Here is a 26,360-nt window from a genome sequence, read left to right as displayed (position 1 = left end):
TATTCAATTGCCCCCCGCCCAAGCCCAACATCCTGTTCTCACAGCGGCCACCAAGATTTTTTTGGGGTGGGGAATCAGCAAAACAGGTTTCAGAGCACAGGTTAACCCTCCTGGGATTCCCAGCAACTGCCATTCAAAAGCATTACTACCTCCAACGGCGGAGAGCAGTTTATATAGCCAGTGTGGCTAGTAGCCACCGAGTAGCCCTGCAAGAAAACGTGATTAAACCCGCACTCAGTCAAAAGCAGAAGCCTAGTTGCTCCTCCGTCCCGCCCCCATCCTTTCTCTGTAGAAAGTCACCGGTCTTATCAATCTGAATTTTGGCGCTACGGTTCCACGAGCGACCGCCATTTTAGCTAAGGGCACATGTCGCTTTCCGAAGTCGGGCGGAGAAAGAAAGAAAGGGTGGGTGGAGCCAGGCGGGATTGGCCGAGCCGCCGCTGTCGTCATCGAAGGGCTGCTTCCTGTTGAGCAACTGCCGGAGGCCGGAGGCTCGGCTGGGTCTGCAGGTGAGAGTGCTGGGAGGATGGGCGCACCTGCGACGACCGGGGGGAACCGGTGGGGGGGGGGACGTTTTCGTTTCCTGAGGGGCGGGGCGACGTTGGGGGTCGGAGGGCAGGCCTAGGGCAGAGGGGGCTCGCTTGCCCGGGTGGGTTTCATTCCAGCTCTGCCTGGCAGGCAGCAGAGCCTGGGGTGGGAGTGGGTGACAGTGCTTTGGGTTGGCAGGCTCAGCCAGGGGCCTCTGGGTGCTCGCCCTTTGGGGTGCTACCGTGGCCACCCTGGGCTTTCAAAACTTCCCACTGCCCTGGAGACGGTGCCCCAAGGCATGTGCAGACTGCCCCCCACCCGCCAAAAGGGAACACGGCTTTATTTTTGGGAAACACTGCACACCTTGTCACAGGATTTGCTTGGAGAAAAGGGGTGAAGAAAGGGAGTAGAGGCTGCCAACTGTTCAATCTTTTTTTTTTTTTTTGGGGGGGGGAGTGAAATCCGGAAAACTCTTCTAGATTTTACGGGAATTTTCTGAGCTTCGCCTTTGGTTAGGTGTTTTTTGTTTTTGAGGCTTTGTCCAACAAGCAGATGCCAAACAGATGAACAACGATTTGACTTTTAGAAGGCATCTGAAGGCAGCCCCGGTCAGGGAAGTTTTCAGTGGTGGATGTTTTATTGTGCTTTTAATATTTTGTTGGGAGTCTACTCAGAGATGGGTAGCATATTTATCATCATTAATAATAATAATAATAATAATAATAAATAAAGGCCTTTGCTTCTGATGATCAGGCGCCCATGTTTTCAAGCACTTTTCTGTCCAGGGAGTGGAACTGTGTTCCCTATCCTGCAGTTCTGTTTCGTCCGCCAGGATCTGTTCCAGTCCCCTTGCTTTCCATGTCCCTATTTCTATTCCCCGTTCTGTGTTTGTGTTTTCAGGCAGAGTAGAGGTCATCTGGGCAGGCTACGGAGCTACCATTGCCCCTAAACTTCCCTGCTTTATTCAGCCTGCACTGGGTGTGTCTTTAAAGATTTGATAATTGCATTTCTGGATTCCAGTGTGCTTTTTAAAAAAGAGGGTTCTGATCCCAGGAGAGTGCAAGTCTCGCTTCCGCAGAGAAGCAGTGGCAAAAGAATGAAGTAAAGCCAGGTTAGGGAACCTGCAGCCCTCCAGATGTTGTTAAACTACAGCTCCTATCATCCCTGAATGTTAGCAGTGCTGGCTGGGGCTGATGGGAGATGGCGTCTTTCCACATCTGGAGGCCCACAGGTTCCTCACCATTGAACTAAGTGAACAAGTATCTGTAGGCTCAGTTTACAGACTTAAAAACTGATGTGTCAATCCATATTTTTACTCTGAAGCAGATTGGCCTCAAAGCAAAACTTCGGATGCAGAAGGCCTACATTGGCTCCCAGTACATTTCCGAGCACAATTCAAAGTGTTGGTGCTGAACTTTCAAGCCCTAAATGGCTTCGGCCCACTATATATTTCTACCCCATCATTCAGCCTGAGGCCAGATCTGAGGGCTTTCCGGTGGTTCCCTCACTGCAAGAAGTGAAGTTACAGGAACCATGCAGAGGGTCTTCTCAGTGGTGGCACCCACCTTGTGGAAGACTCTCCCATCAGATGTCAAGGAGATACAGAACTACACAACTTTTAGATGACACCTGAAGGCAGCCCTGTTTAGGGAGGTTTTTTAATGTTTGCAGTTAATAATCATGTTTTTATATTTGTTGGAAGCTGCGCAGAGTGGCAAGGCAGCCCAGTCAGCTGGGCGGGGTACAAATAATAATAATAATAATAATAATAATAATAATAATAATAATTTGAAGGCTGTTTCAAATTTGATTTGTGCAGCTAGTTAGGAATCCTTCCTGTGGAGCAAGATAGAAAGAAAACCTTGTTGTTGTTTTATATATTAAAAACGCTTTCTCTCTTTTTTTCAGGGGAGGGGGGCACCTCCAGTCCTGTCCCACCATGTCTGGGATTGGGAACAAACGGGTGGCTTCGGAGGCCAGTCCCTCCGGACCTCCGGAGAAGAAGGCGGGAGTCGAAGACTCGGGAACCACAGTGGAGACCATTAAACTTGGTGGCGTCTCCTCAACGGTTTGTATCTCTTTCTGCAGTGGTCTTCTCCATTTCTTAACAAATCTGCTGAATGGAATTCCAGTTCCCACTTTTGGGCTCCCATTGGTTCCTGTGGGATAAGCTCCGTTTGATAGCTGGGAGGTCTGAGGCCTAGTTCTTTTTGCAATCGCAAATCTGTTTCTGGGCTGCAGGCTGCAGGTGAGGGCCTGTGGACTCCAACTCCCAGCACCCCTGCCCACTAGCTATGCTGACTGGGCCTGATGGGAGTTGGAGTCCAGCAGTAGCCAGAGGACCACCCTGTTTTACTTGATTGGCTACTCTGTCATCCAACCCAATTTTTTAAAAAAATCTCTGCACGTTGAAAACAAACAAACAAGCTACCACCACTAGCGCTGGAGCCTTTCTTCCTGCCGTGTTAATTTTCTGTGCTCGCTTTTAATGAGCTTGTCCTTTAATTCCCCATTCTCCATTCTCCTGGTCTGGAAGAAAAATCCGCTATGCCAGTTGTCTCCTGCTGTCAGTTCCTCTGCAGCCAAATCTACTGTCTCGGAGGGAACTAGGCCTGAGTTGAGCCTGTATTGTGGTAACTGCTCTTGGCGTGATTTCAGGAAGAACTGGACATCCGCACCCTCCAGACCAAGAACCGGAAGCTGGCAGAGATGCTGGACCAGCGGCAGGCTATCGAGGATGAGTTGCGAGAGCACATAGAGAAGCTGGAAAGGCGGCAGGCCACGGATGACGCTTCGCTGCTGATTGTCAATCGCTACTGGAGCCAGGTCTGCCTCTCTCAGTCCCATTCGCTTTCGTGCTGCCTGTCTCAACCCCCTTAAAAATCGAGCGTTAAGTGTTTCTTCCCCCTCCCCTCCAGTTCGACGAGAACATTCGCATCATTTTGAAGCGCTACGACTTGGACCAAGGCCTCGGTGACCTTCTGTCGGAACGGAAAGCCCTGGTGGTGCCGGAACCGGAACCCGATTCGGACAGTAACCAGGAGCGCAAAGAAGAGCGGGAGAGAGGTGAGAATGGGCCACCCTTGTGGCTTAGGACTGGCAGCACTGATGTTCTCTCCTGATGTGGAAAATTCTGAAATGGAAATAACTCCTGCTAAAACCTTAGCAATCTGTATGGGGTAATCTACCCCTGAAAACGTAAGTTTTCCTGATGCCCTCGAACCTAGAGCCATTTTGCCTTGTGGGCCTGTGGTGAGTGGGGCAAGATGCAATGAATTCAGCTTCTCCCACTGAAAGGTTGTTGTTGTTGTTTAGTCATTTAGTCGTTTAGTCGTGTCTGACTCTTCGTGACCCCATGGACCAGAGCACGCCAGGCACTCCTGTCTTCCACTGCCTCCCGCAGTTTGGTCAAACATTTCCTTCAGAATGGAGAGGTTTGATCTTCTTGCAGTCCATGGGACTCTCAAGAGTCTCCTCCAGCACCATAATTCAAAAGCATCAATTTTTCGGTGATCAGCCTTCTTTATGGTCCAGCTCTCACTTTCATACATCACTACTGGGAAAACCATAGCTTTAACTATACGGACCTTTGTTGGCAAGGTGATGTCTCTGCTTTTAGGTTGCATTATTGCCCGCAAATGCCAGAGATTCCCACATCTCTCCAGTCTCCCTCCAGGCAAGAAAGAGGCGTTGTCTCTGGTCTAAGGACATCTTTCAGCCAGGCAAAAGCACTCAAGTGGGATAACAGGCTGGTTGGGGGTCTGGCTTGGCCGAAGAGAGTGTCTCTGGAGGGCTGCATTTAGCCCTCTGGGCTTGAAGTTCCCTAACTCTGCCCTAGAGAGTGACATAGTATGTTTATTTAATTTGTATTTAGTACACAAAAGCTGGAAGCTTGCCCAATGTTTTATTTGCATCTGGCATTCATTCAATACGACAGGAAAGCAGTGGGAAATCTTTGCTGCTGCTGCTTTCTCCTGTCAGGTAAAAGGTAAAGGTAAAGGGACCCCTGACCATTAGGTCCAGTCGTGGCCGACTCCGGGGTTGCTTCCGGGTCATTTGGCCAGCATGACTAAGCCGTTTACCTTCCCACCAGAGCAGTACCTATTTATCTACTTACACTTTTTGGTGTGCTTTCAAACTGCTAAGTTGGCAGGAGCAGGGACCAAGCAACGGGAGCTCACCCCGTCACGGGGATTCGAACTGCTGAACTTCTGATTGGCAAGCCCTAGGCTCTGTGGTTTAACCCACAGTGCCACCCGCGTCCCTTCTCCTGTCAGGTAGCTCTTTACAAATCAGATGGTTATGAGCTCAGGGAGGTGGGGATGATAACTACCCCATTTAGGTTTCAAGACCTTTGGGTGGTTGACATCAAATGCCCTTTTAAAATGTATTGGGGGGGGGTTATTGGGTTGCTTTTGTTTATATATTTTGTGTTTTTATACTGTGATTTTATCTTGTGAACCACGCTGAGACCCATGGGTATAGGGCAGTACACAAATTTAATTTTTTTAAGAACAACAAGTAGCGCAAAGCTGTGTCCTTTCATGGCTGGGCCTTATTTCTTATCATTTCCTAGGAGAGATCTTTGAGCCGGCCTTCTCTTTCCTGGCTACGCTGGCCAGCAGCACCAGCGAGGAAATGGAATCTCAGTTGCAGGAGCGCGTGGAGTCTTCTCGCCGGGTCGTCACGCAGATTGTGACCATGTACGATAAGCTCCAGGAGAGGGTGGATGTGCTCTCCCAGAAGCTGAACAGCGGAGGTATGGGATGCTCCCAAATACATGTACAGTGGTGCCTCGCAAGACGAAAAGAATCCGTTCCGTGAGTCTCTTTGTCTAGCGGTTTTATCGTCTTGCGAAGCCACCCTATTAGCGGATTAGCGCTATTAGCGGTTTAGCGGCTATTAGCGGCTATTAAAGGCTTAAGGGATTAGCGGATTAGCTGCTAAAAGGCTATTAGCAGCTTAGTGCCTTAGAAAAAGGGGGTGGGGAGCGAAAAAACACACCCAGGAATCGCAAGACATTTTCGTCTTGCGAAGGAAGCCCATAGAGAAATTTGTCCTGCGAAGCACCTCCAAAACGGAAAACCCTTTCGTCTAGCGGGTTTTCCATCTTGCGAGGCATTCGTCTTGCGGGGCACCACTGTATTGTTTTTGAGGGCTTTGTTCTCAAAAGCAGTTAATAAATAACTTGGGAAAAAATGAATCTCACAGTAGCCAAATGCTACCACTGTTGGTTCTCCTTGTGTCAAATTTTAGATTGTATGCTCCTCGGGGCAGAGGCATAGTCTTTTAGTTCCTGGAGGTTTGGCCAGCAAGCCAGGCTGCTAGCTGCCCCTCTTTCCTCGTGATTAGTTGTGGCAGGTGTTCCCTATTGTATGGTTTGGTGAGAGCGGTAGATGCTGTTGAGAGCTAACACTATTCTTAGTGGGCCTGCTGCTGCTTGCTTTCTTCAGTGCAGAGCCATTCTCCTCTCTGCATTTCCGGGGCCACCACTGCTATGCTTCTATATCTGAGCATGAAGGAACAATAGCAGGATGCTGAAACCTTGAACCTTGGGGGCTGGATTCAGCTGCCTGGTTCCATTAGTAGAAGTCAGTGCAAGCCTTCCCCTGCCTTCCCCCACGTGTCCTCTGCCATCCCCAAATAGACTCTGGAGTGTAGGGAGAACTCCCAGAACGATGTGTGAGGTGAGGAAAGCGGATATTGTTCCATTGGGCAGGCAGAAAAGCTTGAGCTGACAGAACAATCTCCCGAGTGCCATGTTGAATTCCGCCCCACAAATCTGATGCGAGATCACTGGGCCTTGCTTCCCACACTTTTTAAATCTGTCGTTAACCATGAGGGCAAAAGCTTGCTTTGAAAAACAAAACCCGCCAACATTCTAAGGATGCTGAGTTTGCATAGTCAGTACTGAATTTTGCACAGAACACCCTGTGGCCCGCTAGCTTCCGATGTTTTTTTTTATAGTAGCGTTCCAAAAGCCTTTCTTCCCTCAGATGTTTCTCTGATGGAAGAGGCTCTCCAGGAGCTGAACTCCTACCTGGCAAACGAGAACAAGCGACTGCAAGAACTGGCCGATTTACTCCAGGAAAAGCATCGCACCATGTCTCAGGAGGTAACAAGGAGAGGATCTGCGGTGATGTAAACCGGGTAGCAAAAAAAGGTGGTTGACAAAGTTGCAGGGTTTCAGCATGTAGAGATGTGTCTGTGTGTGTGTGTGTGTGTGTGTGTGGGAGTTGGGCGTGTGGACCAAGGAAATGCCATGGCCAGGTGAACTGATGCTGCCCCCAGAGGCTTTTAGGCAGAGAGAGTGTAACTTGCCCAAGGCTGTCTAGCGAGGAGCACGCAAGCCACCGCAGCAACTCTCCATTCTGTCCACTGCGTTTGCTTTCCATGTGGAGTCGGAGAGAAGCACTGAGGCTTCTGGGAAGAGGGAGGAGAACATCTGCTTGCCTCAGCATGTGGGAAGTTAAGTTTAGGCCAGCGATGGCCAAACCTGGCCCTCCAGCTGTTTTGGAACTGCAATTCCCACAATCCCTGACCACTGGCCCTGTTAGCTAGGGATGATGGGAGTTGTAGTCCCAAAAAAACAGATGGAGGGCCGAGTTTGGCCACCACTGGTCCAGGCAGTCAGTTGCTCTCTGAGCTACGATAAAAACAGTTTCTTGCGCTTTCTCGTTCTCCTCTTTGCCCCTGTTCCTTTGCTGCAGTTCGCTAAATTGCAAAGGAAAGTGGAGATGGCGGAGTCTCGCGTGTCTGTGCTGGAGACCATGATTGACGACCTGCAGTGGGACATCGACAAGATCCGCAAGCGGGAGCAGAGGCTGAACAGGCACCTGGCAGATGTCTTGGAGCGGGTGAGACTCAGCGCCCCTGGGAACAGCCCCAGGGTTGTAGCAGTGCTGGAAGGTGTTGACAGGGACTGTAACTCCATGGTGGAGCATCTATGCCTTGCACACAGGATTGGTCTGGGTTCAATCCTCAGCATCTCCAGGTGTGGCCAGGGGAGACCCCTGGCCGAAACCCTGGAGAGATACTGCCAGTCAGTGCAGACCGTCCTGAGCTAGATGGATCGACGACCTGACTCAGCGTATGGCGGCCTCCACTGTTAATTGTCGGAAGGAGGGAATGCCTAGCGAGTGTTGTCCTGATTTTATTTTTAGATTTGTATCCCGCTTGTTTGGGACCAGCGTCTCCAAAGTGGCTCTTGATGCTTAAGAAATTGCATGTTGAAAATAAAACCAGTGTATCTTTTGCAGGTGAACTCAAAAGGCTACAAGGTGTATGGAGCTGGAAGCAGCCTGTATGGGGGCACAATCACGATCAACTCTCGGAAGGTAAACCTTGAGACTTTGCACACGGGCAAACATAGAAGTAGCAGTGGGTGTGGAGGTGCGAATGAGGCTTTCGGCAACTGGCTCCTTTCCCTTTCTCTCTTTTGCAGTTCGAGGAGATGAATGCCGAACTCGAGGAAAACAAGGAGCTTGCCCAGAACCGCCTGAGCGAGCTCGATAAGTTGCGTCAGGATCTCGAGGAAGTGACCACGCAGAATGACAAGTTGAAGGTACCAGGGAGGGAAAGCATTTTCCACGTTTCTGATGGTTGAGGAATACCACCCCCACCCCCACCCCCGGCACTCTTAATTCTTACAGTCTCTAAAATTAAATTTTAATTAACAATTAAAAGGCAGGATAATAATGATGATGATTGGAAACTGTTTCTAGTATTTCCTGGCAGCCTGCGTGGGTGAGGCTAGTCCAGGGGCAGGCAACCTAAGGCGCTGGGGCTGGATTTGGCCCAATCACCTTCTCAATCTGGCCCGAGGATGGTCTGGGAATCAGCGTATTTTTACATGAGTAGAATGTGTCCTTTTATTTAAAATGCATCTCTGGGTTATTTGTGGGGCATAGGAATTCATTCATCCCCCCCCCCCCCAAAAAAATATATATAGTTCAGCCCCCCACATGGTCTGAGGGACAGAGGACTGGCCCACGGCTAAAAAAGGTTGCTGACCCCCGGGTTAGTCCCAAGCCTTAGAACATTCTACTGTCCCAGGAAGATGCTCCCTATTGCAGTTCTGGTGGCTCACCACAAGGGGCAGCACCACCTGTTTCAATCCAGGTGGCTTCTTGATTAGGACAGGTAAATGTTGTATGTCGAGTGATGCTTCAGCCATGCCAGTGGAGGCAGAGCTCTCTAGCCTAGAGATGGGTGTGTGTGTGCTGCTGGACTACAACACCTATCAGCTCTAAGCATTGACTATGCAGGCTGGAGCTGATGGGATTTGGTGTCTGAGAACCTCTGGAGGGCAACAGGCTCCCCATCCCAGCTTTTTAGCTCATTGGAAGGAGGAAAGTCACACATTAAGTCATGGGTAAGCAAACTAAGGCCCGGGGACCGGATCCGGCCCAATTGCCTTCTAAATCCGGCCTGCAGACGGTCCAGGAATCAGTGTGTTTCTACATGAGTGGAATGTGTCCTTTTATTTAAAATGCATCTCTGGGTTATTTGTGGGGCCTGCCTGGTGCTTTTACATGAGTAGAATGTGTGCTTTTATTTAAAATGTATCTCTGGGTTATTTGCGGGACATAGGAATTGGTTCATCCCCTCCTCCCCAAAAAATATAGTCCGGCCCCCCACAAGGTCTGAGGGATGGTGGACCGACCCCCTGCTGGAAAAGTTTGCCGACCCCTGCATTAAGTGATCTCCATAGGTTGGGTTCAGCAGATCCTTTCATGAATTTCTTTCTCAAGATAACATGCTTTACGCATGACTTGGATACAGTTTGGGTGAGGTCTGTAAAAACGTGCCTCTCTTTGTTTTATTGCCCTGGCTCCTCAGAAGCAGCTTGTTTGAAAACAACACGCTGTGTTTCAAAATCCATAGATTCCACACCCCTCCCTTATGTTTCCTTTCAACTGTAGAACTATTTTTGATGCAATGCTGCCACTTTCTGGCCGTTTCAGCACACTGCAGACATTTGGAATTCCCTCCGCTCTTCTGCATAGTGTTGAGTGCAGTTTTTGTTTCTGCCGTGTGTCATTGGGCACCATTTTCTCTTTTGCCTCCCCACCCCCTGTTCTGTGGCCCCCTGCCCAGGTGGACCTGAGGCGGGCAGTGGAGGAGGTGGTGAAGGAAACCCCAGAGTACCGCTGCATGCAGTCCCAGTTCTCCGTTTTGTACAACGAGAGCCTGCAACTGAAATCTCAGCTAGACGAGGCCCGAACGCTGCTTCACGGCACCCGGGGTACCCACCAGCGCCAGGTGGAGCTCATTGAGGTAACGCCTTCCTCCCCTTGTTTCCTCTCTTTCCTCTCACTTTCCCTGGGGTGGATCATGGCAGTTGGCACCCGCACTAAACTCACTGCTGGACAAAAGAATAGTGGTGCAATTGACTTCCGACAAGCACACAGAGTGTGAACAAGACTGAGCGTATGTGTTGGTGGGAGGGGGGCTCGTTTAATTTCACTGCACACAGGTGATGTTGTGAAAATAAAGGTTTATTTATTATTATTATATGACAAAGAGACTCTAACAATGAGGTGTTTGTAGAAGAATGGAAACCCTTTTCAGATTACAGTCGTACCTTGCATCCCAAACGCCTTGGTACTCATATGGTTTGGCTCCCGAACACCGCAAACCGGGAAGTTAGTGTTCCGGTTTGCAAATGTTCTTTGGAACCCGAATGTGCTATGGGGTTTCCGCGGCTTCCGATTGGCTGCAGGAGCTTAGCGCGATACTGAATCACTCCGGCCATTTACAGTGGCACACCCGTGCTCCCTCGAAGCAAGGGACTGTGGGTGTTCAGGAATTATTTAGAAGAGGGAAGCTGCAGGAGAACTAGCTGCTGCTGTTGGGTCCTTAACCCAACATGCACGGCATAAGAAGAGGGTCTGCAGCCCTTTCTCTCAGCACCTTCTCGTCCCGCAGCAAGAGGGGGCTGCTGCTGAAGTCAGAGACATCGAGGCTGAAATCTCTCTCTCTCTTTCTCACCAGCGGGATGAAGTCAGCCTGCACAAGAAGCTGCGAACAGAGGTCATTCAGCTCGAAGACACCCTTGCTCAGGTCCGCAAGGAGTACGAGATGTTGCGGATAGAGTTTGAGCAGACGCTTGCGGCTAACGAACAAGCAGGTGACTTGAAGTCGGGTTGTGCACAAAGGCACTTGGGTTTTCCTTGCTGGGCACCTCTCTTGGGGAAACATCCACAGTAGCTGAGCTGCAGCCAGGTTAGCCTCACCCGTGCAGATAATCTGAGCACTGTGCACCTCTTGGGTATTACCGTACTGTTCCGTGTATAAGACTATGTTCTTTTCTTTAAAATTCATGCTAAAAAGTGGGGGTTGTAGTGCACAGGGTGGACGTTTGATTGGTTGCTGCTGCGGCTGTCAGCAGATATTGTGCGTGTCATTGATTGCTGTGTCAATGGATGGTGACGCTCTGGCAGTTGGGCGGGTGATTGGCAGCTTCTGCTGGCGATGGGACAGACGGGAGGCGGATATTGCGACCAGCGGATGGGCAACTTTTGGCAATCCTCCGCAAAAAAAGCTTAACAACTCTGTGCCATCTCCCCCCATTTTCTTTGAGTCCACCAAAATAGGGGTAGTCTTATACACGGGGGCGTCTCATACACGGAAAAGTACAGTAAGTCCTCTTGTCTTAAAACCTTCGTGATCTTTCAGGTAAGCCCTGAGCATGTGGCTAATCAGGGATCCCCTTTTTCTAGTCAGGAACTTGCCTGAGAGCTCTCTGCCTTAGTTTTTCTTGTCTTGAGCCACTGTGACCACAAGGTCTTAAAATACTGTATTTTCCGCTCTATAAGACGCACCAGACCATAAGGCGCACCTGGTTTTTGGAGGAGGAAAACAAGAAAAAAATATTCTGAATCCCAGAAGCCGGAACAGCAAGAGGGATCTGGCTTCTGGGATAGCCGCGCGAAGCCTCTTCAGGGCAGTGGGATGAAGACTCCCCCTGCCCGGAAGAGGCTGCATGCACCTAAGGCAGAAGCCAGGACAGGAAACAGGGCTCCATTCCTCCTCCCACTTCGCAGGAGAGGCTCTTCGCTGAAGGGGCGCTGCGCAGCCCTCCCTCTCTGCACAGCGCCATTTGCTCCATAAGACGCACTCACATTCCCCCTTATTTTTTAGGAGGAAAAAAGTGTGTCTTATGGAGCGAAAAATACGGTAAACCCTGTCCGATTGCAGATTTTGAAAAACAGCTGCCGCAGACCTCTGATAGTCTGAGTTTTATCTTTTAAAGCCGTGTTTCTCAAACCTGGGTCTCTAGCTGTTTTTGGACTACAACTCCCATCGTCCCTGACCACTGTTCCTGCTAGCTAGAGATTTCTGGGAATTATTAGGGACAGAACTACCTAAATTGTATAGAAATTTATTTATGTATGCTACTGCGGCAGCAAGAATGTTACTTGCCCCAAAGTGTAAAGAGGCAGAAGTCCCAGAAAAAGAATGGATACAAAAGCTTATGGAATATGCAGAAATACCGGAAGAATAAGAAATCAAGATAACAAACTTTTTATAAAAGAGTGGAAATGGCTTGTTGAATATTTACAGATAATTTGTAAACGGATAAGACCATTCGCAGGATTAATGTAATAACCTGCAGTTTTATAAGTGTGTATATTTACAGTAGATAAATGAGCAAATTAAATGAACTTGGATATGCAGAAGTTATTTAAAAAAATAATTTAAGGAACAGCAGAAAGGGGGAAGGAAGTCAAAATTTGGAAATGTTAGATTGGTTGTAAAACTAATGAAACGTATAAATTTGAAAAATATTTAAAAACCCCTAAAAAAACCCCAAAACAGTTGGAGACCCAAGTTCGACCCTAGTAAATGGGAAGCGAGATTCCATGCATTTTGGTGTCTTCTGCAAGGTCTTGTTCTTGGCCGCTCTGACAACCATACATCAGGAACAGGGTACCTGTGACCCTTCAGATATTGTTGGGCTCCAGCTTCCGTCTCCTGGATTATAGCTGGGCTTGATGGCAGTTGGAGTCCATCCATGCCATACAGTCATTGCACTTTTGGTCCAAGGAACACATTCCCTTCTGGGAAAATTTCTAGGGGTCCGTATGCCGGAGGGGGGTGGGATACAAAAGCGAGCAAAGCAACACATGCAATTTTTGTTTTAGTTTATTTTACTTATTTGTTTTGTTTTATTTATTTCTTAAATTTGCATGCCGTCCTCCTTGCAAAGATCTCAGGGTGGCTCACAGCGTAAAAACGCAAACACACAATTTTACCTTTGTGCAGTAGGTTAGTTTCCACACGTATACTCACACACCCCTCTCTGTCCAGGAACTCGTGAGAGATGTAGCTTAGAGGGAGAGGGAGTGTGGTCTGAGGAGAGTGCCAAGGGCCAGATAGAAAGGCCTGGAGGGCCACACTTGGCCCTGAGGTTCCCCTTCCTTAGATTGGACCAGCTGGGGAAAAATCTCCTGAAAGGAAAGCCCCTTCTCAGGTTCTTTTGCAAGCAATCTAGAAGAGCCGGAAGATCTTACCGTATCTTGGCTCTTCCCATGTGATGGTCTTCACGTAGGTCCTATCAATCGGGAGATGCGGCACCTCATCAGCAGCCTCCAGAACCACAACCACCAGCTGAAAGGGGAGGTCCTGAGATACAAGCGGAAGCTGCGGGAGGCGCAATCTGATCTGAGCAAGGTAAGGGAGGTGGAGAAGCCGAGGAGACAATGGAGGAGGCTGGAAGTGAGGCGGTGTCTTTTTAGGCTGGGTTTTTAAAAAATAGCATATGTGAGTAACAGAAAAGGGGACAATGCCTCTTCTTCAATGGAGCTTTTACTCTCAGCAGTTTTTGCGAGCATGCATTATACTCTATATCTATATATTTCTATACCTATATACACACACTCTCTGTCTACATGAGTAATCGGTATTGTTTTTTGTGTTGCTAAAAAGGGCTTTCATTGATTAATCTTGAAGGCAGAAAAATATATACCGTATTTTTCTGTCTATAAGACGTCCCCATGTATAGGACGCCCCCTATTTTGGGGCCTCAATTTAAGAAAATAGGGGGAGATGCATCCATGTATAAGACGCCCCCTAATTTTTGACATTATTTTTTAGGGGAAAAACCTAGTCTTATACCCGAAACAATACGGTACATAGTTTTATATACATATGTTTTGCGATATTTTATGCATTGTGATTTGCTGTTTTATTGATTATCGATTAGCAATTCTTTATTGTAATTGATCATTCTTCATTGTAATTGATCATTCTTCATCATAGTTTTATTCTTTGCTATTAGATTCTAATGCATTATTGAATATTGCTTTATTTGATATAAGTTGTTTATTTAAGATTTATTGTGACTTTTTCCTATAGAATCAGATTGTTACTATTAATGTTTGATATTTCACTATGTTTTTATATGTGCTGGAAGCCGACCAAAGTCCCAGCCAGATGGGCAGGGTATATTTTATTTTAAAAAATTTATAATTAAGAGGTTGTGCTAAACTATTGAACAAGAACAATAATGTGTGGTAGAGAAAGCCATACCTATTGATAGCATAAGAGAGACAGAACACAAAAAAATCCCCAATCTATATGGGCACTTTAAAAATTATATTTGTGCTCAGCACAGAATCACTCCAAAAGCACATTGTGCTCCCACCCTGTTCTCAAAGTTCTGTTCTGGGTGTGCCAGAGCAAGGGTGTCCTTGTCTTTCCAGTCAAGTCCAAGGGCAAGAGAAGCCCATAAACAACCCTTATGGGAAAGTATTCCATGTAAGTTTGGGGGGGGGAGGGGGTCATAGCTTATAAGTATAGACCACCTGCGTTGCATGCAAAAGGTCTCAAGTCCTGGCATCTCCAAGTCAGGCTGGGAATGCCCCTATCCAAAATCCTGGGTGGCGGTTGCCAATCAGAGTAGACAGTACCGCATTGGATGAACCGGCGACAGAAGAAGAGTTTGGATTTGATATCCCGCCTTTCACTCCCCTTCAGGAGTCTCGAAGCGGCTAACATTCTCCTTTCCCTTCCTCCCCCACAACAAACACTCTGTGAGGTGAGTTGGGCTGTGAGGTGAGAGGCAGCTTTTGCATGTTCTCATGCGTGCGCATGTCCCGCTGTTCTGCAGACCCGTTCCCGCAGCGGGAGCGCCCTCCTGCACTCCCAGTCCAGCACCGAGGACCCCAAGGAGGAGCCGCTGGAGATCAAGCAGGACGCCGACGACCCTTCTTCTTCTTCCCAGGGCTCTGCCTCCAAGGGCCCCTCCGAGGACGCGCTGGAGAGCAAAGCGAAACGGGACGAAGAGGAGCGGGAGCGGGAGCGGGAGCGGCGGGAGAAGGAGCGGGAGCGGGAGAAGGAAAAGGAGAAAGAGAAGGAGCGGGAACGGGAGAAGGAGAAGGAGAAAGAGAGGGAGCGGCAGAAGCAGAAGGAGTCCGAGAAGGAGAGGGAGTCCAGCAAAGACAAGGACAAGGGGAAGCACGACGACGGCAGGAAGAAGGAAGCCGAGTTGGTCAAGCAGCTGAAGGCTGATCTAAAGTAAGATGGGCGCAGTTTGCTCTTTGATGGTTGGATCCTTTTGGCAGTTGCCAAGTATTGTTGGTGTACAGTTGTACCTTCCAGAAACCAAAGCGCAGCTTCGGATTGGCTGCGGGAAACTCCTGCAGCCAGTCGGAAGCTGCGTCGGACGCTCGGGTTCCAAAAAACGTTTGGAAACCGGAACACTCACTTCCAGGTTTCAGTTGTTCGGGAGCCAAGTCATTTGAGATCCAAGGTACAACTGTTCTGTTCTTTTAGTGTGGCTGTTTCTGGCATCCTACATATATGGATCTCAACAGGTGGCAGCAAGGCTCTGAATTGTGGTGCGCCTGTTGTGCCTAGCTAGCCTGTTCCAAATTTCACGCATTTACATAGCGAGACTGCAGTCTTAACCCCACTTGCTTGGGAGCGAGCCCCATTTAAGTCAGTAGGATGCACTCCTGAGTAGGCATGGTTAAGTTTCCGCTGGTAGTAAGCCAGATGATGTTCATGGATTTGCTAGGAGCCCTCTGGGACTGTTTCTCAGCTGTCAGCACTAGTCTTTGGGCAGTGTGGAAGTGTGCAGCACATGAGGCCAAGTGAGCTTTCTTACCCAGTTCAAGGACAAGAACCATCACATACATAGTGATTGTCTCCCTCTTAGGATTCGCGAAAAAGTATCCCCCATTGTTTAATGTGCCAGCCTGGGCGGTTGCAATCTCTCTTCTCTGGGCCATTGGGCCTCTCATTGCTTGTAACGTTCAGTGACTGAGAAACAGTTCTTGCACACTCCCTCCTGAGCATCCAGTTCTATTTTATTTGACAAAGTAATAATCATAAATAGAGTAAAAATGTGCACCCCACCACTGAGACCATTCCATTGTAACTATCCAGCCTCCCAGAATTTCAACACCTCTTGCGATGGTTTGACCTTTTTCCATTTTAACAGTACAAATTTGACAAATACCCTCCATATCTCCACAAAATCATTTTTCTTGCATATTCCCCGTCTTACCTTAATGGCACATGTTACTTTATCGTTAATAGCTATATCCCACACCTCTTTATACCGTTCTTCCATTTTATATTCTTCTTGTCCCTTCCACTTCCTAGCTATCATAATTCGTGCAGCTGTCAATAAATTTGTGAGCAAGTTAGCCTGCGATCCTTCTACCCCGTCGTAAATTGATAGTAACGCTACCTCTGGAGCATCCAGTTCTGACCATAGATTGCCCAGCTCAAGTACTGAATTGTTCTAGTTCAAAGATACAGAACGCATTTGGATTGAAGTTTCCCTATTTTGCACCCAGTACATGCCTACTCAGAGTCCCACAATGAGATGGCAGGAAGCAGTTCTTGATTTGAAGTAGACCATATCATATGCTGTTCGCCCTTAGCCGCATTCTCACTTTCCTTTTTCAATATATTCAGGAAGGCTCAAGAAAGCCAGAAGGAAATGAAATTGCTTTTGGATATGTACCGCTCAGCCCCAAAGGAGCAGAGAGACAAAGTCCAACTGATGGCTGCAGAGAAAAAGGCCAAAGCTGAGGTAATTGTGCCTGCCATTGCCCAATTTATTTATTTTATTTTACCTTTTATCACCTTTTATCTGAATACCTCAGGGCAGCAGTTCACAGCATCAAAAATACAAAACAAAAACACAAAGTGCATAATAAAAGGAAGTCTTTATAGAATTGTGGAGTTGAAGGGACCACAAGGGTAATCTAGATCCTCAATATGTGGCCCCCTGGACAAGAATGAAACAAACCCCTCACCGCCCCCTCCAACAAACACAGTTAAAAGGACGTAGAATGTCAACCAGCCCATGGCCTGTCGGAAGAGTAATGTTTTTGCCTGGCACCTAAAGACATATCATGAAAGCACCAGGCAAACTTTCCTGGGGAGATTTCCACAAACATGGAGCCACAAGCTGAAGAAAAGGCCCCTTCTTGTGTTGCCATCCTCTGAACCTCTCGTGGAGGGGTCACACGAAGGAGGGCCTCAGATTATGATTTCAGGGTCCCAAGTAGGTCCATATGGAAAGAGGCAGTCCTTGAGGTATTGTGGTCCTGAGCCTTTGAAGGTTTTGTGGGTCAAAACCACCTCTTTGAATTGGGCCTGGAAACTAATGGACAGCCAGTGCAGTTGGGCCAGGATCGGTATAATATGCTCAAACCGTCTGGCTCCGGTGAGCAACCTGGCTGCTGAATTCTGCACTAGTTGAAGTTCCAAGAGGTCTTCAGAGTTAGCCCTAATTGCAATAATTTAACCTAGAGGTTACCAGAGCATAGATGACAGTAAGGCTATCCCTGTCCAGATAGGGGCATAGCTGGGTCACCAGCCAAAGGCACCCCACGCCACTGAGGCCACCTGAACCTCAGGCAACAGCAAAGGACGCAGGAGGACCCCCAAGCCACATACCTGCTCCTTCGGAGGGAGTGTAACCCTATCAAGAGCAGGCAACCTCCCACCCACCCAATCGATGTTTATATTCTGTTCTCCTGTTCCTCATGGGGCTTCTTAGGCTCTCAGTGCATCCTAAAGCAACATAGTAACTTGGGCATAGCACTTGGACATTTCCTCCGTAGACTCTTGAAGGCAGGGCTGGGGAAGCAGTGACCTCCAGATATTTCAGCTTCCGCCACCAGTGGCCATGTTGACTGGAGCTGATGGGAGTCGCAGTCCAACGACATCTATTTGGACAGGCACAAATCCCCCCTACTTAAGGTCCATTGCTGCAAAGTCCTCCCCACTTTTTGCAAAACGCAAAGGGTTCTGTGGAGGGTGGCTCTCTGCCTTAAAGATGCATTGCGGACCTGGGGAAAACTTGATTCCTCACCAAAGTTTAATTCATTAAAAACCGCATGTATTTCAGACGAATTTCCTCTGGGAGGTGACGGCCAAAGGTTGGTAGTAGCTTTTTGTGGCCTTTTTGAAAATCCCTTTCCTGGTTATTATTTTTTTCAACAAAAACAACACCACCACAAACTGGCTTATAAGTACAGTATAAAACCAAATTTACTAGAATAATAGCTAGAATAGAGATAGACTTGTAACCATTCAAACAACAAACATACTAAGGTGCCATGTGCAAGGCAAAGCCTGGAAAATACTGTAAACATGGAGTGGATAAATATACAACTGTATCTTAACAAGTTACATGTGCAGTAAATGTTGTACAGACTGGATAAATGGTTCTGTTGTTTGAATTGTTACAAGTCTATCTCTATTCTAGCAAATTTGGTTTTATACTTATAAGCCAGTTTGTGGTGGTGTTGTTTTGTTGTATTATTATTACTGTCACCACATTTGATACTTTGTGTATATACTTATTATGTTTTCAACCCAACCTCCTTTCCCTGACCTACTTCCTGCCAGTTGGAGGAGCTGAGGCAGAGGGTGAAGGAACTGGAGGACAAGGAGAAGAAAGAGAGCAAAAAAATGGCAGACGAGGACGCGCTTCGGAAGATCCGGGCTGTGGAGGAACAGATAGAATACCTGCAGAAGAAACTCGCCATGGCTAAGCAGGTGAGGAACGTTAGAGAGAAAGTTTCTGTATAAAAATAGGAAGAGATAAAAACAACAAGTTTTTTATTTTTCCAAAAGGCCTTTCAAAATAAAATAGTGAATATAGTCTTCTATCCTTGCGGTAAATCTGCAGTACAAAAAACCAAAAAGAGCCCTTGCCCATCTTTATAAATCTGTGTTCACACAATACATTGTCCTTTGGTTGTACATGGCGAGTTTATACGTTATCGCCATCTACCAGATTCTACAAAACCATTTTGGTTTTTTTTTTAGAAAAACCTAATATGTTGAAATCAATCTTTTAGCTGCAGTCAGGAGTTTAGTTGCCACTTCTACATCTGTACTCTCTACTCACTCTTCTAGATAATTTATTGGATTTTTTTTTTTGGGGGGGGGGGATTCCAGCTATGTGATTTGCTTTTATATAGTCCAAAGTATGATTGCAGTAAAAAAAATTTTTATCTTGTTACGTTTCCTGAAAATATGAATATAAAATGTGTGCGATATACCACATCTCCCACAGTAAGCATGAGCTAGACTATACGTGTTTCAGTTTATGAGGCGTCAAAGACAATTGGTGTCAGGTTTTGTGGTAATGATCTCTTAGATTTACTGCTTACTAATATTTTCCCCTGTTTTATTGCCAGTCCAGCCCCAAACTCTGTCCTGTGTATTAATCTCCAGATCTTTCTCCCATTTTTTTTTTTTAAATGCTTGTTTTCTTCCTTTCTTGTAAATTTCAAAGAGGAACTCAAAAATACAGTGGTACCTCGGGTTACATACGCTTCAGGTTACAGACTCCGCCAACCCAGAAATATTATCTTGGGTTAAGAACTTTGCTTCAGGATGAGAACAGAAATCGCACGGTGGCAGTGCGAGACCCCATTAGCTAAAGTGGTGCTTCAGGTTAAGAACGGACTCCAGACCTCCTTAACCCGAGGTACCACTGTCTGTCTGTGGCCATGCTTGCTGGAGCTAGTGGGAGTTCAGGAGCACCCCCACCCCTGGTAGAAAGGGAAGGGTTGGAAGTACAGCCTCGTTCCCCATTGGTTACTCTGCCGTTCTTCCAGGAAGAGGAGGCGCTGCTCTCTGAAATGGACGTGACGGGCCAGGCCTTTGAGGACATGCAGGAACAGAACATCCGCCTGATGCAGCAGCTCAGAGAGAAGGACGACGCCAACTTCAAGCTCATGTCGGAGCGCATCAAATCCAACCAGATCCACAAGCTGCTGAAAGAAGAGAAGGAGGAGCTGGCAGACCAGGTGCTCACCTTGAAGACACAGGTGAGTGGGGAAAGGGGAGTTGGACAGGAGGAGCAAAGGACTCAGTGCTTGGGACTCAGAATTCAGTTTCCTGAATACTTCACCTGTCGCCTTCAAGAAAAAGCAAGGTTTTCTTTTAGGGTCCCCCCCCCCCAATATTTTTCAAATTTATACATTTCATTAGTTTTACAATCAATTTAACATTTCCAAATCTTGACTTCCTTCCCCCTCTTTCTGCGGTTCCTTAGATTTGTTTTTTAATATCTTCTGCATATCCATTCTGCTCATTTATTTATCTTCTGTAAATATATACTGTTATAAAACTGCAGGTTATTATTATATTATTCCTGCTAATGTATTTTATCAGTTTACAATTTATTTGTAAATATTCAATGAACCATTTCCATTCTTTTATAAAAAAAAAAAAGTTTGTTGATTTCTAATTATTTCGGTAAGTTTCGCCATTTCTGCATATTCCATGAGTTTTTGTATCCATTCTTCCTTTCCTGGGACTTCTGCTTCTTTCCACTTTGGGGCAGGTAACATTATTGATGGCTGTGATGAGCAGAATGGATAGCTCAGTTGGTTAGAGTGCAGTGCTGATGTGCCGAGGTAGCAGGTTCGATCCCTGTATGGTACAGCTGCATATTCCTGCAATGCAGGGGGGTCAGAGTAGATGATCCTCAGGGCCCCTTCCAACTCTGCAATTCTGTGATTCTGTGTTCTTGCCTCTTGAAGGTGGATGCCCAGTTGCAAGTTGTACGCAAGCTAGAGGAGAAAGAGCATCTCCTGCAGAGCAACATTGGCACAGGAGAAAAGGAGCTGGGCTTGCGAACCCAGGCCCTGGAAATGAACAAGCGGAAGGTAAGCTCGGAAAGACTGCCTGCCCCTGCGTAGACCTGTAAGACTACTGGGGAGGGGGATTTTGGGGCCCCACAACCTGTGGAATATCATAGGGCAGTGGCTCAAAACCAGGCATTATCCATCATTGCCCTTGCATTGTGGATTGCCCTTCCTCTGCCATATGAGAAAGACTGCCTGCCCCTGCGTAGACCTGTAAGACTACTGGGGAGGGGGATTTTGGGGCCCCACAACCTGTGGAATATCATAGGGCAGTGGCTCAAAACCAGGCATTATCCATCATTGCCCTTGCATTGTGGATTGCCCTTCCTCTGCCATATGGGAAGCCTTATCCAAGAAGGTGTGTTTTCATAGATGTCGTGTGAAGACACATCTTTTTGCCCAGGCATTCTCTGACCCATAAGATTGGACCCTGTTATTCTGGCATTTCTGCTTTTGTAGTAGCTGTAGGGACGCGGGTGGTGCTGTGGGTTAAAGCCTCAGCGCCTAGGGCTTGCCGATCGAAAGGTCGGCGGTTCGAATCCCCGCAGCGGGGTGCGCTCCCGTTGTTCGGTCCCAGCGCCTGCCAACCTAGCAGTTCGAAAGCACTCTCGGGTGCAAGTAGATAAATAGGGACCACTTACTGGCGGGAAGGTAAACAGTGTTTCCGTGTGCGGCTCTGGCTCGCCAGAGCAGCGATGTCACGCTGGCCACATGACCAGGAAGTGTCTTCGGACAGCGCTGGCCCCCGGCCTCTTTGAGTGAGATGGGCGCACAACCCTAGAGTCTGTCAAGACTGGCCCGTACGGGCAGGGGTACCTTTACCTTTACCTTTAGTAGCTGTTTTTAGTGGCTCTTATATTGTATCTCTGCTTTTATGGTACAGTGGTACCTCAGGTTACATACGCTTCAGGTTACAGACTCCGCTAACCCAGAAATGGTGCTTCAGGTTAAGAACTTTGCTTCAGGATGAGAACAGAAATCGTGCTCCGGCGGCGTGGCAGCAGCAGGAGGCCCCATTAGCTAAAGTGGTGCTTCAGGTTAAGAACAGTTTCAGGTTAAGTACGGACCTCCGGAATGAATTAAGTACTTAACCTGAGGTACCACTGTACTGTTGTGTTTTCGTCTGCCACTTAGATATTTAAAATGTTGAGTGGTCTAAAAATGCTTTTAAATTAATTAATGGAAACAAATAGGTATAAGTTGCTTACCGTGTCAATATGATGGTTATTGCACCAAAACCCATCAGAGCTGTTCATGAAGCTCAATTAGTGTTCTTGGACCAGTCCCCTACCACCCGCAGGGCCATTTGCGATGTTAAATGCAGGTGGGCCCATACAGTGCCTTGTGCTACTTTGGAGGAAAGGCAGAATATCGATGTAAGGAATACAAGTAAAATGAAAAGCAGCATTATTTATTAGAAGGTGTATCTCGCCCTTTACATTTAAGAAAGCTAGCGATAAAGTAAGACAAAGCAGGAACCCATGGCTGCAAAAGAACATAATAAAAACAGAAGGAAACCAATAAAGCAAACTGCAATCTGAGCAGAGGAGCAGCTATTCTCAAAGCCAGATGAAACGCTGTGAAAAGCCCGAGGGGGCCAAGGGCTCAGTTTGCCTGGCCCCTGGAAGGTAGTTACGAAGACACGCCGACCGGCTTCTTTCTCTCTGAGCTGCAGCGGCTGTGTGAGTCCTTTGAACGCTTGCCCCATCATTAATGCGAAGGGACGGTTATTTTATTTGATCTCCCTCCAGGGGGAAGCTGCTGAGAAATCCCAAATAATGCCGTAATTAGGATACAAAAACAGATTATACAGACCCCTCTGGAGTTGTTTGTTTGTTTGTTTTTCCCAAAAAAACCCACACACCACACCAAACCAGTGGCCACAGAAAGATTTGATGAAGACCAAAAGGGGCAGCGGATGAAAGGAAGAGTGGAACTTCAAAGGGATAACGAGCAAGGCAGCCAGATGAAAATAATTAGCTGGGCAGAGGTTTCCGGGAGGGATAAGTGACGAGAGAGTAACAGGGAAGCAGAGCAAGCAGTGGGGTCAGAGGTCAGGAGGAGAGGAGGGGGTTGATGATGATGGTGATGAGAATCTCTTGGAAGGGTTCCCCCCTGAAGAAATGGCACTGGTGGGAATGGGCACTGCTGCACTAGCCAAACAACAACAAAAAGAGGCATGCAGTTTGGTTTCTGGCTACTCCATCACCTGCCCTTGGTTGGTGTATGTGGGCACAGTCTGGAGATGAGAATGATCCTGCTGGGACACACCTTCCTGCCTGTTGGCCGTGCTGGAGAGGTTGGTGGCATTTGGTCCTGTGATATCTGGAGGACCTCGGGCCTTCTGTTAATCCAGCCAGGTTATTCTTAGCTCCTTATCTGTGGCTATTTCTGTGTCGGAATAATAACCTGCTCGATTTTACCCTCCAGGATCCCCCCCCCCCTCATTTTGACTCTAAATCTTCCCTTTGAAGATTTTGCCAAAGCAAAGCCTAAAAGCTTTGCTGCCTTTCAGTAGGGAGCTGTGAGCAAAAAGGTCTGCAGATGCCTTTTAAAAGTGGGAAGTGCAACAATAGGTTGACACTCTGGGCTGCTTTTGTCCATCCCTGCAAGGTCAGCAGCTGGCCAGAAAGAGAGAGAGGATCTTTCATTGTTTTGCTCTTCAGGCTATGGATGCGGCCCAGCTAGCTGATGACCTTCGGGCGCAGCTGGAGCTGGCACAGAAGAAGCTGCACGACTTCCAGGATGAGATTGTGGAGAACAGTGTGACCAAGGAGAAAGACATGTTCAACTTCAAGCGAGCCCAGGTACCCGGCAAGCGGCTTTGGCTACCTTGGGCCAAATCTGCCTTTGCTTCCATTCATATTAACTCAAAGTTCCTGCCTCTTGCCCTCTGCCAGTGCTTTGGTTTCCACCTTCTCTGAATGGTTGCCCTCCATCGCCATGGCTCAACTTCAGCTGTTTTCACTCACTGTTTTTCTCCCTGGTCGCTGCTGGTTGTGAATCCCTGCTTAAGAAGAATCCCTACGTAGGAAGTTGCCATGTGTTGACTCAGACACTCAGTCTGCTCAGCAGAGCGTTGTCCACACATACTGATGGCAACTGCCTGCAGGGCACATGCCCAGTCCTGCCAGGAGATGCCAGGGATCAAAATGGGGACCTTTGAAACATGTTCTATAGTGAGCACTGAAGACTCTTGTCTTTGTCCAGCAATATCTTCCCAACTGGCCAGTCAAATGCTCTAGGAAGCACATTTGACATCCCTCACTTCCTGAAGCCAGAGCTTCATGGTCACATTGCTCTGCCTCATCCAAATTATCTAAGCTAATCATGTATCATACCAGTATGTTTTGAATGTGTGTGATGCGTCCTCCCTTGTGAAGAAGCCCCCCCCCTTTTAAAGGAAAATGGGCAGAGCTTGCAAATTTACACCTGGGAGCCTTTTGCAGCTCTTAGGAGAGAAGGTGCTGGTCCTAATGACATGTATTTGGCTAATGTTCCCCTGCAGGAAGACATTTCAAGGCTGCGGAGGAAACTGGAGACCACCAAGAAACCTGACATGGTTCCCAACTGCGACGAGATTCTTATGGAGGAGATCAAAGATTACAAGGTAGGCAACGGAATGCCAATGTCCCCCTTGGAGGATGGATTTGGGCTGAGCCAGATTAGCATTGGAAGTAGACCCCAGTTAGCAGTGCCCAAGGGACTGTGGCTGGGACATGGCAGCAGTTCTGAGCTAATCGCAGGAGAGAACCCTCTGACACTTTGGGGCAATCAGAGGTCAGGGACTGGTGGCCTTCCAGATGTGACCCCGCCCCTCATCTCCCATCAGACCCAGGAACAATAGGAGTTGCAGTCCTAGCAACATCTGGAGAGCCACAGACTCCCCACCCTGTTGTAAACAATATGGTCCCGGCGGCCGCTCCCAGTCACCAGTCTAGCTTACGCATTCTGGATTACTTGTAGTTTCCGGGTCACCTTCAAAGGTAGCCCCACGTAGAGCGTATTGCAGTAGTCCAAGCGGGAGATAACCAGGGCATGTACCACTCTGGTGAGATAATGCACAGGCAGGTAGGGTCTCAGCCAGCGTACCAGGTGGAGCTGGTAGACAGTGAGTCTCCACAGAGAACTGTGAGTCCAAAAATGACTCCCAGGCTGCGTACCTGGTCCTTTAGGGACACAGTTACTCCACTCAGGACCAGGGAAGCTTCTTAATGTTTAATTATGTTTTTATATATGTCGGAAGCTGCCCAGAGTGGCTGTGGAAACCCAGTCAAATGGGTGGCGTACAAAGGAATTATTATTATTATTATTATTATTATTATTAGCCTCGGCATCAGCCAGGTGTACCTTAAACAATGCCTCTTTCTTTCCCAAGGGCCGCCTGACCTGCCCCTGCTGCAACATGCGCAAGAAGGATGCTGTGCTCACCAAGTGCTTCCACGTCTTCTGCTTTGAGTGCGTGAAAACGCGCTACGACACCCGGCAGCGCAAGTGCCCCAAGTGCAATGCTGCCTTCGGGGCCAACGACTTCCATCGCATCTACATTGGCTGAGTCTTCCGAGTTGTGGGAGGCCAGAGAATCCTCTCTTGCTGCCAACCACCATATTTGTTCCCATCAGCAGGCTGGCTACTGCCCCTCTCTTTCACCCCTTTTCTTTTTGTAATGGCAGATCCCTTTTTGCTGGAGGGTACAGCCAGGTTATTGTTAATTATTTTTTTGTACTCTTGCCTTTTGTTTGTTTTTTTAATCTTCAGGGGGTCCCTCCCCCCACTGGCTTTTCCTTTAGGCACAGCCCAGCCACCAAGCCAGTCATCAACCGTTGCCTGTGCCTGTTACAGATGGTTGTTGTGGAGACACGGTGTATGCTTTCGGCCCTGATGTGAATTGGCCTGTGGCTTAAACCAAACAACAACCTTCAAACTGGGAAGTCTGCATGGAAGTAGTTTTCATCAAGCTTTCTCATCGCTTTAGGTTCCTTTACTTTCTAATAAAGGAGAAAACTGTTCTTCCCGGTCAAAGTGTCTCACTGTTTTGTGTATGTCCGTGCTTGCAGTTGTGTGTACTGAGAAGCTTGTGGAGTCTCGATGGTCCCACACACAGTAAGGGTTGCATCAGGGTGACCTGGTGTAACCCTTTAAAGGCAGGCACTTGTGTGTGGGCAGAAGAATGATGGAAATGAAACCACCCCAGGCGTAAGACTGGACTTAATCCTGACCTTCTGAAGCGAGGCAAGAATTTCCAGTGACGTGCACATAACGGAGCTTGAGGTTTCAGAAGGTGATGGGCCCATCTCTGCCTCTGGACCAATGCACATGCCTTGCTGCACCAGAAGAGGAAAGATGCAGAAGTGAATCCTTGGTTCACCTGGCAGCCCTGGGTGTTGACATACACACTCTTGTGTGTATGTGTGTGTGTAGATAGATAGATGGTGCAGCCTTGAGCAGTATTTGAGCGTTCTGCTGTGCCCTCTTTGTGTAGGGCCAATACACTGTTCCACGACAGATTTACAGCATCTCTGCTACTGACTTTCAAACTTCGGGATTGCTGAAATATATACAACAACAACAAAAATCATGTTGAGTCATGTTACTCAAATTGGGTCTACTAGACTCCAAAATTTTAAGCAATGCAGACTAAAGTTGCTTCTGGGGCCCCTCTGGGATTAGGGCCCCTGAAACTTAAGCTTGATTAGT

General features: G+C 47.8%; 1 protein-coding gene and 1 long non-coding RNA gene across 4 annotated transcripts; both read left to right on the top strand.

The window, feature by feature from the left end:
• Positions 1 to 395: 395 nt before the first annotated feature.
• RNF20 (ring finger protein 20) lies at positions 396 to 25,685 on the top strand. Of its 3 annotated transcripts, XM_083419632.1 has the most exons (21): positions 500 to 558; positions 1,429 to 1,506; positions 2,437 to 2,596; positions 3,187 to 3,354; positions 3,447 to 3,594; positions 5,105 to 5,287; positions 6,525 to 6,643; positions 7,239 to 7,385; positions 7,788 to 7,865; positions 7,973 to 8,092; positions 9,628 to 9,807; positions 10,525 to 10,660; positions 13,085 to 13,206; positions 14,645 to 15,051; positions 16,462 to 16,579; positions 18,409 to 18,558; positions 19,629 to 19,841; positions 20,559 to 20,684; positions 23,330 to 23,470; positions 24,172 to 24,273; positions 25,042 to 25,685. In XM_083419632.1, the coding sequence occupies exons 3-21, from the start codon at positions 2,468 to 2,470 to the stop codon at positions 25,216 to 25,218; spliced, it is 2,964 nt and encodes a 987-aa protein (XP_083275758.1). In that variant the 5' UTR covers positions 500 to 558; positions 1,429 to 1,506; positions 2,437 to 2,467; the 3' UTR covers positions 25,219 to 25,685. The 3 variants fall into 3 exon arrangements, with proteins under 3 accessions (XP_083275759.1, XP_083275757.1, XP_083275758.1); XM_083419633.1 differs by lacking the exon at positions 1,429 to 1,506 and having other exon boundaries at positions 396 to 509; positions 14,759 to 15,051; XM_083419631.1 differs by lacking the exon at positions 1,429 to 1,506 and having other exon boundaries at positions 396 to 509.
• Positions 21,008 to 22,809, top strand: LOC310668084. Its single transcript, XR_014506614.1, has 2 exons — positions 21,008 to 21,121; positions 21,498 to 22,809. It is a non-coding gene; the product is annotated as an uncharacterized lncRNA (long non-coding RNA).
• Positions 25,686 to 26,360: the final 675 nt, after the last annotated feature.

The sequence above is a fragment of the Podarcis tiliguerta genome, assembly GCF_965153285.1.
Source record: "Podarcis tiliguerta genome assembly, chromosome: 17".
Lineage (NCBI taxonomy): Eukaryota > Metazoa > Chordata > Lepidosauria > Squamata > Lacertidae > Podarcis > Podarcis tiliguerta.
This window is presented reverse-complemented; position numbering and strand designations above follow the sequence as displayed.